The 16193-nt window shown below is 39.7% G+C and overlaps 1 protein-coding gene across 12 annotated transcripts in view; it reads left to right on the top strand.

The window, feature by feature from the left end:
* The window catches only part of ENAH (ENAH actin regulator), a 156791-nt gene that overhangs the window by 77675 nt on the left and 62923 nt on the right, over window positions 1–16193 (top strand). For all 12 annotated transcript variants that reach the window (XM_077938675.1, XM_077938668.1, XM_077938667.1 and 9 more), the window contains exon 2: window positions 6935–7100. In XM_077938675.1, the coding sequence (XP_077794801.1) occupies window positions 6935–7100 (166 nt within the window). The remainder of the gene's footprint in view (window positions 1–6934; window positions 7101–16193) is intronic.

The raw sequence follows: 16193 nt of genomic DNA, 5'->3' as shown, positions 1-16193 counted from the left end.
GTCCCAATGTGCTGGGATTACAGGTGTGAGCCACCGCACCCGGCCCACAATCTTTTCTAACTGAGATGGTCTTACTCACTTTTCCTATATGCCAGGACCTGTGTTAAAAATGTGAACAATATTTGTGGAATTGAGTTGAAACCTAACACAGTTGTGTTTACTCTGAGCCTCTTTAATGTTTGAAATGTCCTAATATTGTAGACTTAACCCAATAAATTGACATCAGATAATAAGATGGAAATCCTGTCTTTAAAATTCCAAAGTTTTTAGTGTCATTTCTTAGTATTTTATCTTCTGAATAAATGACATCTTAGTTCATAGAATGACTCAGTATCATAACAGACGTGATGCTAATTCTCTTTCTTTAGGATACATTCTTTTAAGAGGCTGATAGTATAGTAGCTTATTGTGCACATGTTGATAACTCACTACAGACTAGACTCTGTGCTGCACATAGGGGATTCAAGAAGGAATGACATATTTTCCATTTTCAAAGGTGATGAAGACATGTTTCTAAATAAATGAGTTGGGTCATGACTTTCAGTGGTGGTACATTTTAATACTTTACAGCTTATCACATACTAACTGGGAGTATCATTCAAATACTAGGTGCATCCATAATCTTTTTCCTCCTTTTGATTGCCTCCTCCTTTGCATCCTATCTATCTACAGATCCTTTCTGTTGTACTTACAACATACATCTCCGGTGCTTTCCTGTTCCTCCTTTTTTTCTAGTCTGGTATTTGTGCTTCTGTTTTGATTTTGCTGCCACTTTCTTGAATTCTTTCTCTACGTAGTAGGTACAGTTATCTTTAAAATGTAGGTCATGTTCTGCTTAAAGCCCTTCAGTGGCTTCCCAGTGTACACTTGGAGTAAAACTCAAGTCCTTTCCATGGCTTAAATATTGCCTCCTCAGAGAGTTCTTGGTTGTTGAGAGATTAATGAATATTCTGATAACTCAGAGGAAGGAGCAATTAGTTCTGGCTTTGGGAACCCCAGAAAGAATTAATAAGAGGAATAGTATTTGATCCAGGTCTTGATGAGTCGGATTTTGTTAGATTACAGTATGTGCTGAAAAAGCATTTGAAGAGTGCCTACTATGTGCTACGTATTGTCATATTCATGCTTTCTTTGACAAGTAATGATTAATAAGTGATATCTTTGAAAATTGATATTTGTTAACAACTTGGTTTTACTGTGATCTCAGTAAATAGTATATACAAGACTAGCCTAGCAATCCTTAGTCTGCTTAAGTACCAGGAACTGCTTCATTCACTGGTACCTATGAGAATAGAACTTGGCAAGCGTTCTCATCACATATACCTGCTCAGTCAACTTAACTATATTCAGAAATGAACCAGCTGACAAAATCACAAAATTGTAATTTGGTGTCTTGGTTTTTAGACCTTTTTTTCCCCTCTGTTAAACGAGCTGTTTCTAGCCTTTTAATGCCATATTTTATTTTAAAATACCAAAATTAACATCAGAAGATGAAGTATAATTAACTATATATACCAATTGCATTGGGTCACAAAAGTGAAGTTTTTGTTTATAACTAATTTAGTGCCTAATCTTCACAAAAGTACTGCTTGGTAATTTACTAATTTAATCTTTTGCGTAGTTGCTTCACTGACTCAGAATCTTGAAGACTTTGACCGGGTATTCATTTTGAGGCTTGTCATGATGCAGATAGGATGGTAGTAAAATGATGCATTGCTCTATTATTTGTTCACCAGTGTCCATGCAGCAATACTGTCCCTTGTGGCTAAGGCCAGCCATATTTTAAAGCAGGCCCTTGGCTAAGCATTTCACTGGTCCAGGGAGAGATGGGGGGAAAAAAATCTACAGATAATAGAGGGAATTGTCTAGAAAGCTCATGTTATTGCATTTAATGATTTGTCTTTGTTTTGAAATATTCCTATTTTTAGATTCCAAAAATATCATTTTAAATAAGTTATGTTGGTCCCCACCACTGCCCCATCACATACCTGGCAAGTAGGGCAAAATATTGGCAGCCAGTTCTGTATTGATTTATCTACTCTGCTTTTGATGTTCATGGCTCCATGAAGTCTAAAACTGCTTACCGCTAATTTATTTTGTGCATCACACCTATAATCGGAGTTAGTATGTGAGTGACTTTTTTCCTTACTTCAGCAGTCTCTTCTCCTTCACCAGCTGGGTGTCCAACAATTCAGTTCACTCTGACACTATGCAGAGTTAACATAGACCCCACAGGTTAAGGGCTTAGTTCCATAAGGCTGCTCCTGCTTCAGATACCAGCTGCAAATGGAGTGCCCAGGCTACCCACATCTGCTTAGCCAACTGCAAATACTGAGGTTCCTGAAACCACCCAACCCACATTTGGTAATTTGCTAGAATGATTCCCAGAACTCAGGAAAGCACTTCACTATTACCATTTATTATAAAGGATATAATTTAGGAATAGCCAAATGGAAGAGAGGCATAGGGCAAGGTGTGAGGGTGTGGGGGTTGAGTCTTTTCCTACCCTTTCCAAGTGTGACTCTCACAGCACCTTCATATGTTGATCAACCCGGAAGCCCTCTGACCCTGTCATTCAGGGTTTTTATGGAAGTTTCATTACATAGACATGATCGATGAAATCATTGTCCATTGTGATTGAACTCCATCTCTAGTCCATCTCCCTTCCCCAGTTGTTGGCAGGGGGAGGTAATGGGGTGGGAAGTGTGGGCCTGAGTTCCAGCTTTCCAATCATGCCATGATATTTCTGGCTACTTGGCCCCATCTGAGGCCACCTAGAAGCCCCTCAGCCAAGAATCATCTCATTAGTATACCAAAGACACTTTAAGGAGCCCTGTACTAGGAACTGAGGACCCCAGACCAAATACAGTTGACCCTTGAACTGTAAAATTTAAAAAAGGCGAGTAGAGGGGTGGAGGAGGTTAGGGACTCTGGCACCCAAGTGCAACTTTTTTTTTTTTTTTTTTTTTTTTTGAGACAGAGTCTCACTTTGTCACCCAGGCTGGAGTTTAGCAGTGCTATCTTGGCTCATTGCAACCTCCTCCTCCCAGATTCAAGCGATTCTTATGCTTCAGCCACCCGAGTAGCTGGGACCACAGGTGCATGCCACCATGCCAGGCTAATTTTTGTATTTTTAGTAGAGATGCAGTTTCACCATGTTGGCCAGGCTGGTCTCCTGACTTCAAATGATCTGCCCACCTTGGCCTCCCAAAGTGCTGGGATTACAGGCATGAGCCACTGTGCCCGGCCCAAGTGCAACTTTTGAATCCTCAAAAACTTAACTACCAATAGCTTACTGTTGAGTAGAAGCTTTATAGATATCCATAAACAGTTGATCAACACATATTTTGTTATGTTATATGTGTTTTATACCATATTCTTTTTGAGACAGAGTTTCACTCTTGTTGCCTAGGCTGGAGTGCAATGACGCGATCTTAGCTCACCGTAACCTCTGCCTCCCAGGTTCAAGCGATTCTCCTGCCTCAGCCTCCCGAGTAGCTGGGGTTACAGGCTCCTGCCACCACACCTGACTAATTTTTTTTTGCATTTTTAGTAGAGACGGGGTTTCTCCATGTTGGTCAGGCTGGTCTCCAACTCCTCACTTCAGGTGATCTGCCTGCCTCGGCCTCCCAAAGTGCTAGGATTACAGGCGTGAGCCTGTAAAGTAATCTCTAGATTACTTTTCTCTAGTAATCTAGAGAAAAGAACATGTTATTTAAAAAAAGATTAAAAAATCACAAGAAGGAGAAAATATATTTACTTTTCATGAGGTGGACGTGAATCATTATAGAGATCTTCATCCTTGTCTTCATGTTGAGCAGGCTGAGGAGGGGCAGGAAGAGGAGGGCTTGGCCTTGCTGTCTTGGGAAGGGTAAGTGGGAGAGGTGAAGGAGGTGGAAGGGAAGGCAGGAACAGTTTTTCCAGTGTAACACTGGAAAAAATACTGAAAAACACACTGGAAAAAAAAGTCTGTGTATAAGTGGACCTGTGCAGTTCCCATGTTGTTCAATGGTCAGCTGTATTTTTATTACACGACAGGATGTCTCTAGTGAGAAGAGGTCCTCAGATGTTGTGGAAAGGAATAAGAGGATTGAGTTGCATTTGTCACTAAACCCCAGCAGGCAGTGCCATCTCTTCCTGGCTGGGCCTTGATGTGGCTTCTCTGAGTGCCTAATGTCTTTTTTTTTGAAATGGAGGCTTGCTCTGTTGCCCAGGCTAGAGTGCAGTGGTGTGATCATGATTCTCCTGCTTCAGCCTCCCAAGTAACTGGGATTACAGGTGCCTGCCACCACACCCAGCTAATTTTTGTATTTTTAGTAGAGACGGGGTTTCCCCATCTTGGCCAGGCTGGTCTCAAATTCCTGAACTCAGATGATCCACCTGCCTTGGCCTCCCAGAGTGCTGGGATTACAGGTGTGAGCCACTGTGCCCCGCCAGTGCCTGATATCTTCTAGGACTACACAGTTATTTGGGTTTAGCCAATCCCTTCACAGTGTGCCACATACCCACATGGCTATTACCACCTCTCCAGTAACACCTCGGCTCTTACCCATAGCTTATTTTTTCTTCTCTTATTCTCAGCTTTGTTCAGAATTGGAAATGTTTAACATTTCATTTTGAAGACTTCTTTTCATCTTCATCAGAAAACCAATTACTTTTTTGCAGTTTTGACTTTCCTTTGCTACTTGGATAGGTTCATTTGGAGAAAAAAAGTAGAGGAAAACTTTGGGCCATTAAAGCTAACTTTTCTTATTTTAGATTTCTTATACTTAAAAATGTTTTTTGAAGCATGAAGTGACCTATTTACAAAACGAGGTATTCCTTTAGCTTATGTGATCTTAATGACACTTCTTAAAGAGACATTATTTTATTTTACTTTTTTTTATTATTAAACTTTAAGTTCTAGGGTACATGTGCACAACGTGCAGGTTTGTTACATAAGTATACATGTGCCATGTTGGTTTGCTGCACCCATCAGCTCGTCATTTACATTAGGTATTTCTCCTAATGCTGTCCCTCCCCAGCCCCCACACCCCAAGACATTATTTCTTGGGAATCTTGGGAATCTTGGAAACAATGTAACTGCAAAAATATTATTTGAAAACTGGAAAATACTATCCTGTATTATTCTAGATTTGTTTATTGAATTGTTATTTACATTTAGCAGTAAATTTGTTGCTTGAATTGTAAGGTATAAGAGGCACTTTGCCTTAGCTTGTTTCATGTAATCTTTCCATAGGATTATGTAAATGTCATCACATAAAAAATATTTCTGTTGTGAATGATGGGAGAGATTTTTCAACTGCTACTGACAAATGCCCTTTAATCCATCTTTTAAAAATAATTCAAGTTTTAGTCATTGGCTTGTTTTTATTCCCATAAGTATTTTACCAAAAATGTCAGTGCAGCATAAAAATTTAGACATTACCGTGGGTTTGCTGCACAAATACTGTTGCAAGTTAGTTTTTGTAAACATTTTTCTAATGGAAAATTACAAATAATTATAACCCTGTTGTTCTGAAGCAATTTTATTACTCGGTGCTGTGACCTCTTTAGGCCTTCAGTGATCTTCTGTCACCAAGGACAAGAATAAAACGCTATCTCCTGCAAAGTTGCATTTCATTATCTCTCTTGGATGGGTTAAGAGGTGGGGCAGATGCACGAGTAAGAGGGGAGAGTGTGAGGAAGACTTTCTGTTTCTGAGAATTTTTAGGAAAGAACCCACATGATTTATTGTTTAAAATTTTTGAGATAAAATTGGTAGAATAAGCAGTGCTTTTGTGAAGGATATGGTTACATGAGCTGCTTCAGAGGATTTCCATTAACGACTGTTAAGTCATCAGGAGTTATCAGAAGGTTTGTCTGTATTGAGGTTGAGTTATTTTAATTGGGTTAATAGCATAGAGTTGATGTACCTATTCTAATACCCTAGAATATTTGAAAGATGAACCCATTGCTTAAGATCAAATTGAGATTATCTTTATATTTTATTTTAAATATAGATATGGGGTCTTGATATATTGCCCAGGCTGGTTTTGAACTCCTGGCCTCAGGTTATTCTCCCACCTTGACTTCCCAAAGTGCTGGGATTACAGGCATTGAGCCACCGTGCCCGGCGTCTCTGTTTTATTTATTTGTGTATCTCAGTCTCACTTGGCAACAAATAATTGAGATAGATGAAGCTAATGTTTAAGAATTGGCCTTTTCCCCTTTAATATTTATCCGTGGAGGCTAGAATTTAAAATATAGTGGGGTCTTTAGAAATTATCTCATTTTACATTTTCATTTTTAAATGAAGAAATTGGAAGCATAGGATGTTATCTTGCCCAAGGGGAATGAGGAATTTAGTTACACTGCCATCCATTGGTTGTTAACGGCCACTCTGTGTCTCAAGGGGCAGATGGTTGATTATCAGACTTTTTGTTACAGACTTTAAAGCAAGCCCGGAATAAAAATAATTTTCTTAGTAAAGAAGGTGTTATCACAGACATGTCATCAATATACTAAACATGTATGCAATTAAGCAGATGATTAATTTACACTTGTATTAGGTTGGTGCAAAAGTAATTGCAGTTTTTGCCATTAAAATAGCAAAAAGTGCAATTATTTTTGAACCAACATAATAGTTGTATTCAGTTTAGTGAATGAATTAGATACTCAAATTTAGAAGAAACCATTTGTTGTGTTGCTTATCTAAGTGTTCTTCATGGATCCTGCTCTCCTTTTGGTCTTTTAATCATACTTTATTTTTTTTTGGTTTGTCTTCACCATTAGACTCTACGCATAAAGGTAGGAAGCCTCTGTCTTGTCCATTGTTGTTTCCAGCACCCAGTAACAGCACGGATTGTTGACTGACTTCTAGGTTTATGTGGCTATGTGGAACACTTAGCATATTTAATATTGTAAGTTTGAATATTTTATTTTATTTTTACAGTGAACAGAGTATCTGTCAGGCAAGAGCTGCTGTGATGGTTTATGATGATGCCAATAAGAAGTGGGTGCCAGCTGGTGGCTCAACTGGGTTCAGCAGAGTTCATATCTATCACCATACAGGCAACAACACATTCAGAGTGGTGGGCAGGAAGATTCAGGACCATCAGGTAAGGCTTTACTACAATTCTTGTTAAAAATGATTTAGTATTACAAAAGGACTTGGTATATTCCGTAAAATAAAGTAGTTTTAAAACTCTAAGCAAAATAGTCTCTCTGGGAAAAACTGAATATAAAATTGTCTCTCCACCCTTTCTACCTTTTATGAAGCCTGAACTTAAACAACGATTTAGAAAAAATTGTACAAAAGTAGAAGTATAAGTTCTTTTATGATGAATTTTCATTAGATCTTCTGGCCTTCAATTAGTTAGTTTTTGAAATCTAAAGCAAAATAAGGACAAACAGAAACAAAACCCTACTTAAGTGGCAGATTGTATGTTTATGGAATTCGTTTCCTGCAAAGTTTGGGGTATGGGGTTAGAGGAGGGAGTTGAAAGTATAAATAGTTTCAGAAAATACTGTTAAATTCACATATGATAGAAAAATAGTAAGTATTGAGGTTGCTGGAATAGTTCGACTTTTGCAGTTTATGTCTGGGGCGACAGCTAAGCTTTTACTAATTCCTTGCTTCGGATTTCCTAGAAAGTAGCTGGATTATCTGATTACTTGATTTCTTGGGCCTTAACAGATCAAGAGCAGTAGATAGAGGAAAAGGCAGATAAGGTCTTACTAGCATTAACTATATACTAATAGTAAGAACTTTTGTAAAGAGTAGATTTACAAAATACTTTGGGAAAAAATATTTACCAAAGAAGTTGGAATCAACTGACTTTAAAAATCATCCTGCTACACATGCAGAAAGAATGTAACAAATTTTCTTCTTCATTGCCCAGCTGAGCTCTTATAAAGAAAGGTAGGTTCCTAGGTTTCCCCTACATTGGGTGGTAGCATGGTGTAAACAGATGCTGCATTAGCCTTGGGTTTTAGGATGGTGATTATGGATTGGTAAGATTTGTCATGTATGCATATAGGGACTGTGGGCCTATAAGAGTTTGGGCTGTGAAACTGGTATTTTGGCAAAAACAAACATATAAACAAACAAAAAACTGGCAGTCTTAGAGGGACTACACCCCATAGAAAGAGGGCTAAGAGAAATCCTCCTATCAGCACAGGGAAGCAAAGGAGTTTGTTGCTTTCTTAGCTGACTTAGAAGCTCCCCCGAGAAATGAGAAACTCCTTCACTTAAGCAACTTCAGCCAAGAAATTAGGAAAACACTGGTTGTAGAGCACTGAAACTGTTGGGGCATGTGGTAAAAACAAATGCAGTGCCGGCGTGGAGATGAACTTTCACAGTTCTGAGTCAGTCTGTAGAAAGAGCAATTCACTGAATTTACCACATTTATCCATTTATACAAACGGTTTCGGCCTGCCCCTCTTTCTGCCCTCTCTGGCTGCCTTCTCCCTATCTCTCCCCTGTGCCCCGCCCTCTTACTCTCTTCTTTCCCCTCCTTAGTCTTCCTGGCGTTTCCTCTGGGCTCCAGTTTCCTTGTTGTGTTGCACAGCCTTTTTCTGGTCTCTCAGGCTTTTTACCAAGAGCCCCCTCTGTCCCATTTGTAGTCCAGGTTCTGCTGAGCACTCTCTCATCTTTGTCTTTGTTCCAGCAGCGACTTAGGCCAGAGATAAATCAAATATGCCCCAAGATATTAATTATGGGGGGAAAAAAAGAAAACTGGACAATTAAGATTTTGTAGAAATTGTTGAACCTTCTTAATACAACATTGCAAACTAATAGCTGTAAAGTAACTACATTTTTGGTAAATTTAGTGAATTGGTTATTTGAAAAGTACTGATGAATAATCCTATATTTACAAAAACGAAAAAGAATATTTGAAGATAATCAGAAAGAAATTTTTTTTTTTTTTTTTTTTCTGAGACGGAGTTTTGCTGTTGTTGCCCAGGCTGGCGTACAACGGCGTGATCTTGGCTCACTGCAACCTCCATCTCCCGGGTTCAAGTGAGTCTCCTGCCTCAGCCTCCTGAATAGCTGGGATTACAGGCATGTACCACCACGCCTGGCTAATTTTGTATTTTTAGTAGAGATGGGATTTCTCCGTGTTGGTCAGGCTCGTCTCGAACTCCCAGCCTCAGGTGATCCGCCTGCCTCAGCCTCCCAAAGTGCTGGAATTACAGGCGTGAGCCACTGCGCCCGGCCTGGAAAGAAGATTAAGCTAGGAAATTTGCATATGAAATACTAAAATTTTTATTTCTAGGAGAAGTAAACTATCTTATGACTCTTAGATATTGGCAAGTAGAATGTTTCTTAAAACATGACAAAATTAAAACTGTGCTAAATTGTGACATTAAGAGGAAATTATTATGAATATTAGAAAATAAGAAAACACTGAGGCCTGAGTGATATTACATATAGAAACCTGTAGGACATCTAATTGTGTCCTTAGATGCGCAAGTCTTAATTGTATGTAGTAGGAAAAAAAGGGAAACTAAAAAACGATGAGCTTAACCCAAAGAAAGCAGAAGAAAATATTAGAAAGATATTAATTAAATAGAAATAAATAGTATTTGTTAATACAAAAGCTGCTTCATTGAAAAGACAAACTAGCTGGCATGGTGGCTCACACCTATAATCCCAGCTGTTTGAGAGGCCAAGGCAGGAAGATTGCCTGCCCAAGAGTTCAGGACCAGCCTGGTCAACATAATGAGACTCTGTCTCTACAAAACTATTTTTTAAAACCTAAACAGGCCAGGCGCGGTGGCACATGTCTGTAATCCCAGCACTTCAGGAGACCAAGGCGGGTGGATCACCTGAGGTCAGGAGTTTGCAACCAGCCTGACTAACATGGTGAAACCCTGTCTCTACTAGAAAAAAAAAAATTAGCTGGGTGTGGTGGCGCATGCCTGTAATTTGAGCTACTTGGGAGGCTGAGATAGGAGAATCACGTGTACCTGGGAGGCAGAGGTTGCAATGAGCTGAGATTGTGCCATTGCACTCCAGCCTGGGCAACAAGAGTGAAACTCCATCTCAAAGAAAAAACAAAATCAAAAAACAAACAAACAAAAAACCCAAACAACTAGCCAGGTGCAATGTGTGTGCCTGTAGTCCCAGCTACTTGAGAGGCTGACGTGGAAGAATCACTTAAGCCTGGAAGGTGGAGACTGTAGTGAGTGTGATTGTGCCACTGCACTCCAACCTGGGAGACAGAACAAGACCATGTCAAAAACAAACAAACAAAAAAAAACTTGCAGAATCAAACGAAAAAAAGGAACAGTACAAATAACCAATTTTAGGAATGAAATAAAGAATACCACTATAGTTACCTAAGGAAATAAAATATTATGAAAAACTTTATGCCAATAAATGGGCCATTTTGTAGAAAAACGTAACTTTTTAAAACTGAAGAGTAGGAAAACATGATAGACCTACAATCATGAAATAAATCAATAGTAAATAATCTGCCCCCCAAATTTTAAAAAGCTGCAGGGGAGTACAGAGCATTTACAAATGAGATCTAAAATGTCACTGTGTTTTCTGTTTTATGTAACCATTGTAGAGAGTGATATTTTATAAGGCTTGGATAATTTTGATATCCAAAACATAGAACAAGTTTGGGAGAGGAGCCAGTCTTCAGTTGTGAATGTATACCTAGATATAATAGTCCTCAATAAGATATTAGCAGACCAAATGTAGTAATGAGTAAAAAACAAAACAAAACCACTTCTTGATCAAATAGGGCTTATCGCTGTTTGCCTCAGTAATATAAGGATGGTTAACATTAGATAACTTACTAATATTATTTCCCAGGAGAAAACCTACAAAAGCAAGAGGTTCTGGAAAAAGCATTTGATAAAATTTGAATCAATACATAACAGTTCTCATCACATTAGGCATAAAATTAATGTTCTTAAGCTGATATGGGTGGACAATAGAAGCATACATCAGGTATCTTACAGGATCGTACAGTGTTGAGAGCCTTTCCATTAAACTTGTGAATAAATTGAGCATTTCCGCTCTAACCGTTTTCATTTAGTGTTAAAGATGAGGTACTAGATAACCTAGCCATACAAAGTTTAAGAAATAGAAGCTGTAAGAATTGATAAGAAAGAAGCAGCTGGTTACTCACCAATGATGTAATTGTCTGCATAAAAATCTCCCAGGAGTATCTGCAGATAAACTATTAGAACCAACAAGATTGTTCAGTGAGGTTGCTGGTTACATGATCAGTATATAAAAAACACTCGCATTTTTGTATAAGTAGTAAATAATTAGAAAATATAATTTTATTAATATAATGATAATTAAAAAAACACCATCCCTAAGAATAAATCTGATAGATAATTGGTTTTCTTTCTTCCATTCTTGCATTTCTTTTTTTTTTTTTTTTTTTGAGACGGAGTCTTGCCCAGTCACCCAGACGGAGTGCAGTGGCGCAATCTCGGCTCACTGCAAGTTCCACCTCCCGGGTTCACACCATTGTCCTGCCTCAGCCTCCTGAGTAGCTGGGACTACAGGTGCCCACCACCACACCCAGCTAATTTTGTGTGTATTTTTAGTAGAGATGGGGTTTCACCGTGTTAGCCAGGATGGTCTTGATCTCCTGACCTTGTGATTCACTCGCCTTGGGCTCCCAAAGTGCTGGAATTACAGGCGTGAGCCACCGCGCCCGGCCTCTTTTGAGACAGAGTCTTGCTCTGTTGCCAAGGCTGGAGTGCAGTGGTTTGACCATAGCTCACTGCAGCCTTGACCTCCTGGGATCAAGTGATCCTTCTGCCTCAGTCTCCCGAGTAGCTGGGATTATAGGCATGAGCCACTGTGGCTGGCCATCATTCTTACATATCTTAATGGTTATCAGTCTGTTGTAAGTGGGCACATGTTGTTATAATTTACTAAACACCTAAACTTTCTATAGTAAGAGCTGTTAAAACCACCCACCATTTACTTGTAAAATTGAATATGTACAATTATATAAATATATTATATAAGCATATTAAAATACTTCATTTTCCAACCTAACATTTATTAAGTGCTTATGGGTACTATGCTTGGGTTTTATATTAGAATATTGTTCCTGACCTTGAATGAAAGATGCAGTAAAGAATGGGGATGTTGGCCGGGCGCGGTGGCTCACGCCTGTAATCCCAGCACTTTGGGAGGCCGAGGCGGGCGGATCACAAGGTCAGGAGATCGAGACCACGGTGAAACCCCGTCTCTACTAAAAATACAAAAAATTAGCCGGGCGCGGCTGTGAGCCGAGATCGCGCCACTGCACTCCAGCCTGGGCGACAGAGCGAGACTCCGTCTCAAGAAAAAAAAAAAAAAAAAAAGAATGGGGATGTTGTCTGGATGCAGTGGCTTATGCCTATAATCCCAGCACTTTGGGAGGCCAAGGCGAGCGGATCACGAGGTCAGTAGTTTGAGAAGAGCCTGACCAACATGGTGAAACCCTGTCTCTACTAAAAATACAAAAATTAGCCAGGCGTGGTGGCGCGTGCCTGTAATCCCAGCTACTCAGGAGGCTGAGGCAGGATGGGGATGTTAAGCACATAAGCAAAGAACCCCAGTTAAATGTTTCAGTTGTGATAAGTATAGAATAGAGCACAGTGAGGGCATAAAAGCATCATCAGTTTGTTGAGAAGATAGGAGAAAGGGTCATGGATGACCTCATAGACAGGATAAGATGTTGAGCCAGGTCACAAGGAAGTGTGGGTGTTTACTGCAGTGTTTACTCTGTTATGGTCAGGCTAAAAATGGATAGGCATGTGTAAGATGGAATATCACCTCCAGGCTAGACTCAAGCTCACTGGATCTGAAGCACAGAATTTAGGATTATGATGTAGTCCAAACCTGACAGTATGCTCAGTGGACAGCCAATAAGTAGTTATTAAGTGAAAATACTTACTTATTTAATTTTTTTTTTGAGACGGAATCTCACTCTGTCGCCAGGCTGGAGTGCAGTGGCGCCATCTCAGCTCACTGCAACCTCCACCTTCCTGGTTCAAGCGATTCTCCTGCCTCAGCCTCCGGAGCAGCTGGGATTACAGGAATGTGCCACCACGCCTGGCTAATTTTTATATTTTTAGTAGAGACAGGGTTTCACCATGTTGGCCGGGTTGGTTTTGATCTCCTGACCTCACGATCCACTCGCCTCCACCTCCCAGAGTGCTGGGGTTACAGGTGTAAGCCCTTGCGCCCAGCCTGAAAATATTTAATTTTAATACTTTTAAAGATTATTTGTAGTACTGTCTATCCTCAATGGTTAGATGAGTGAAAGAATTAATTCAGATTAAAAAAATTTTTTTTTGTTTCTGTTTTTGAGACAGAGTCTTGCTCTGTCGCCAGGCTGGAGTGTGATCTGTGCTCACTGCAACCTCCTCAAGCTATTCTTCTGCTTCAGCCTCCCGAGTAGCAGGGATTACAGGCACGTGCCACCAAGCCCAGCTAATTTTTGTATATTTAGTAGAGACAGGGTTTCACTATATTGGCCAGGATGGTCTCAATCTCTTGACATCGTGATCTGCCCACCTTGGCCTCCCAAAGTGCTGGGATTACAGGCGTAAGCCACCACGCCTGGCCCCAGATTTAAAATTTTTATATTGGGAAAATGAAACAGTAGTTTATATAATTTTGATCCTAGTAATATTTTCCACAACTTTTTCTAACATTCTGTTGTGAACAATTGAAAAAGTAGATGTAACACATCTTTTCTCTTGTCTGCCATTTTAAGCTATTTGCCAAGCAGGGATATTGATTTGCCTTAAAAGGGTCTTCCAATTTTCTGATAATGTTAAATTTTAGTAGCTTTGGGTTTCTAGTATCTCCTAAAGAATCGTGACACCCTTACCCCAATATTTATAAAAACCACATCAGGAGGGTGGGCACAGTGGCTTGTGCCTATAGTCCCAGCTATTCGGGAGGCTGAGGCAGGAGAACTGCCTAGGACCAGGAGTTCAAGACTGTCATGTCCTATGATTGTGCCTGTGAATAGCCACTTCACTCCAGCCTTACGTTATAGTAAAATGTGCATAACGTTTTAATCTTTTTTTTTTGAGTCAGAGTCTCACTCTGTCACCCAGGCTGCAGTGCAATGGCTTGATCTCAGCTCACTGCAACCTTTGCCTCCTCGTTTCAAGTGATTCTCCTGCCTCAATCTCCCAAGTAGCTGGATTACAGGCGTGTGCCACCACGCCTGGCTAATTTTTATATTTTTAGTAGAGACAGGGTTTTGCCATGTTGGCTAAGCTGGTCTTGAACTCCTGACCTCAAGTGATCCACCTGCCTTGGCCTCCCAAAGTGCTGGAATTACAGGCATGAGCTACCTCCAGCCTTGGGGTAGCTCCTATCTCAAAAAAAAAGTTCAGATTTGCCTAGGTTCTAGTAAACAATCAGAGTGCTACCCATCCCAAATTGAGGAGGTCCCAATGGGGATGTCCTGGTAGTGTGGGAAGGCTGGCTAGGGGTTCATGCCCAGGAGACCTGTGGAACAAACCTCCAACAGCATGGTGCTGCTGAACAGCCACTTGGACTCAGTGTCTCCTTTGGCCAAGTTACAGAGCAGACTTTCTGGGCTAGTCCTGCTTCCCCACTTTGTCTCTGGCTGTTCTTAGGGGTATTTCTCCCTTCTGGAACTCCCAGTGCTTCCCATGGTTTGAGATGACAGATGGGTCTTTTGCCATGAACCCAAGATGGTGGAAAAGTTTGTTGTTTATCTTGATCTCACTTTTTCCAGTGTAGAAGGCGTGAGTTGGGGAAGATTTCTGCATGCTTGGTGCCAGGCTGTGTGGAGGGCCATTGTGGATATGGAGGTCTGATTATCTTACTGTCTGCTGAGAGCTTTTTTATTTCTTTGTGTCTCCAGGAACTGTGTCCTACTCCTATTTAAGTTGTGGGATATTGCTGGTGATAATTTTGGTGCTGTGTACTTGATTTTGTTTTGTTGGGGGGCGCGGGGAGAGTAGAGAACTGTTAGGTTGATGCAAAAGTAATTGCGATTTTTGCCATAGCTTGCTTCTGCGCTGCCATTTTGGAACCAGAGGTGTCAAAGTTTCTCTTGTTCTGGTTACAAATGTACGAATCACAGCAGGAGACTTTAACTTACCTCTGTTAGTAACTGATGGAACAGGCAGTCAGAAAAAAAGGCCTGTAAGAATATATAGAAGGTTTGAACAATACAATTACTTCCCTACCCTAATTGGCATATATACCACATACCTTTCAAATGTACATGTCACAATTTCAAAATTGTATGTATGCTTGGCCCTAAAGAAAGTGTCAACAAATTTCAAAGGATTAAAATCATACAAAGTGTGTGGTCACGGCAGAATTAATCTGGAAGTAAGATAATAGAGAATCCCATAGGTGTAGGTGTTAAGAAATACCTTTCTGAATAGTCCATGAGTCAGAGAAGAAATCACAACGAAATAAGAAAAATTAGTTGAGCTAAATAATGATGAACATGCCACATATTAACACCAGTAGAATGCTACTAAACTTCTGATTAAAGTGAAATTTAGAGGCTGAAATGTTATCTTGGAAAATAAGTATTGTTGACTTTTCAGCCAGACTCAGGATGCATCTCAAGAAATTAAAGAATAGACCATTAAAGCCATATAAAATATTAATAGAAAGAGCGTAACAATAAAGATAAGAGCCAAAATTAATGCAGTAGAAAGGAAACACACTAAGGAGAGGTTTGTCTCTAAAGTCCTTGTGAGGGACAGCTCTTGGAAAAAAAAAAGGGAATGGTTTAAATAGCCATTATGAAGAAAGAAGCGACATCACTATGAATCTTAGAGACATTTAAGTGATTAAGGGGAGTATTTTGAGCAACTTTATTTTAGTAATTTTGAAAATGTAGATGTAGAAGTTCTTAGGAAAACACTTTAAAGAAATTAAGACTATGATGAAAAGAAGTAAAAGGAAGAAAAACTTCGTTTAGCTGGCTCTACTGGTGGTGTCCTTTTCAACCAAACCTTTAACAACTAAAGAACACCAATATTACATACTTTTTTCCAGAGAATACACAAAGAGGATGCCTATCTTTTTGCCAAGTCTACAGTGCCAGTTCATTTTAAGTCCAGCATTACTTTGCTGTCAAAACCTGGCATTAATACAATGAATACATGAATACAATAGTGAGGTTAATCTCATTCATAAAAGTAGATATAAAAATTTCAAACAGAGGACTATC

Source organism: Macaca mulatta, chromosome 1 (assembly GCF_049350105.2).
Source record: "Macaca mulatta isolate MMU2019108-1 chromosome 1, T2T-MMU8v2.0, whole genome shotgun sequence".
Lineage (NCBI taxonomy): Eukaryota > Metazoa > Chordata > Mammalia > Primates > Cercopithecidae > Macaca > Macaca mulatta.
This window is presented reverse-complemented; position numbering and strand designations above follow the sequence as displayed.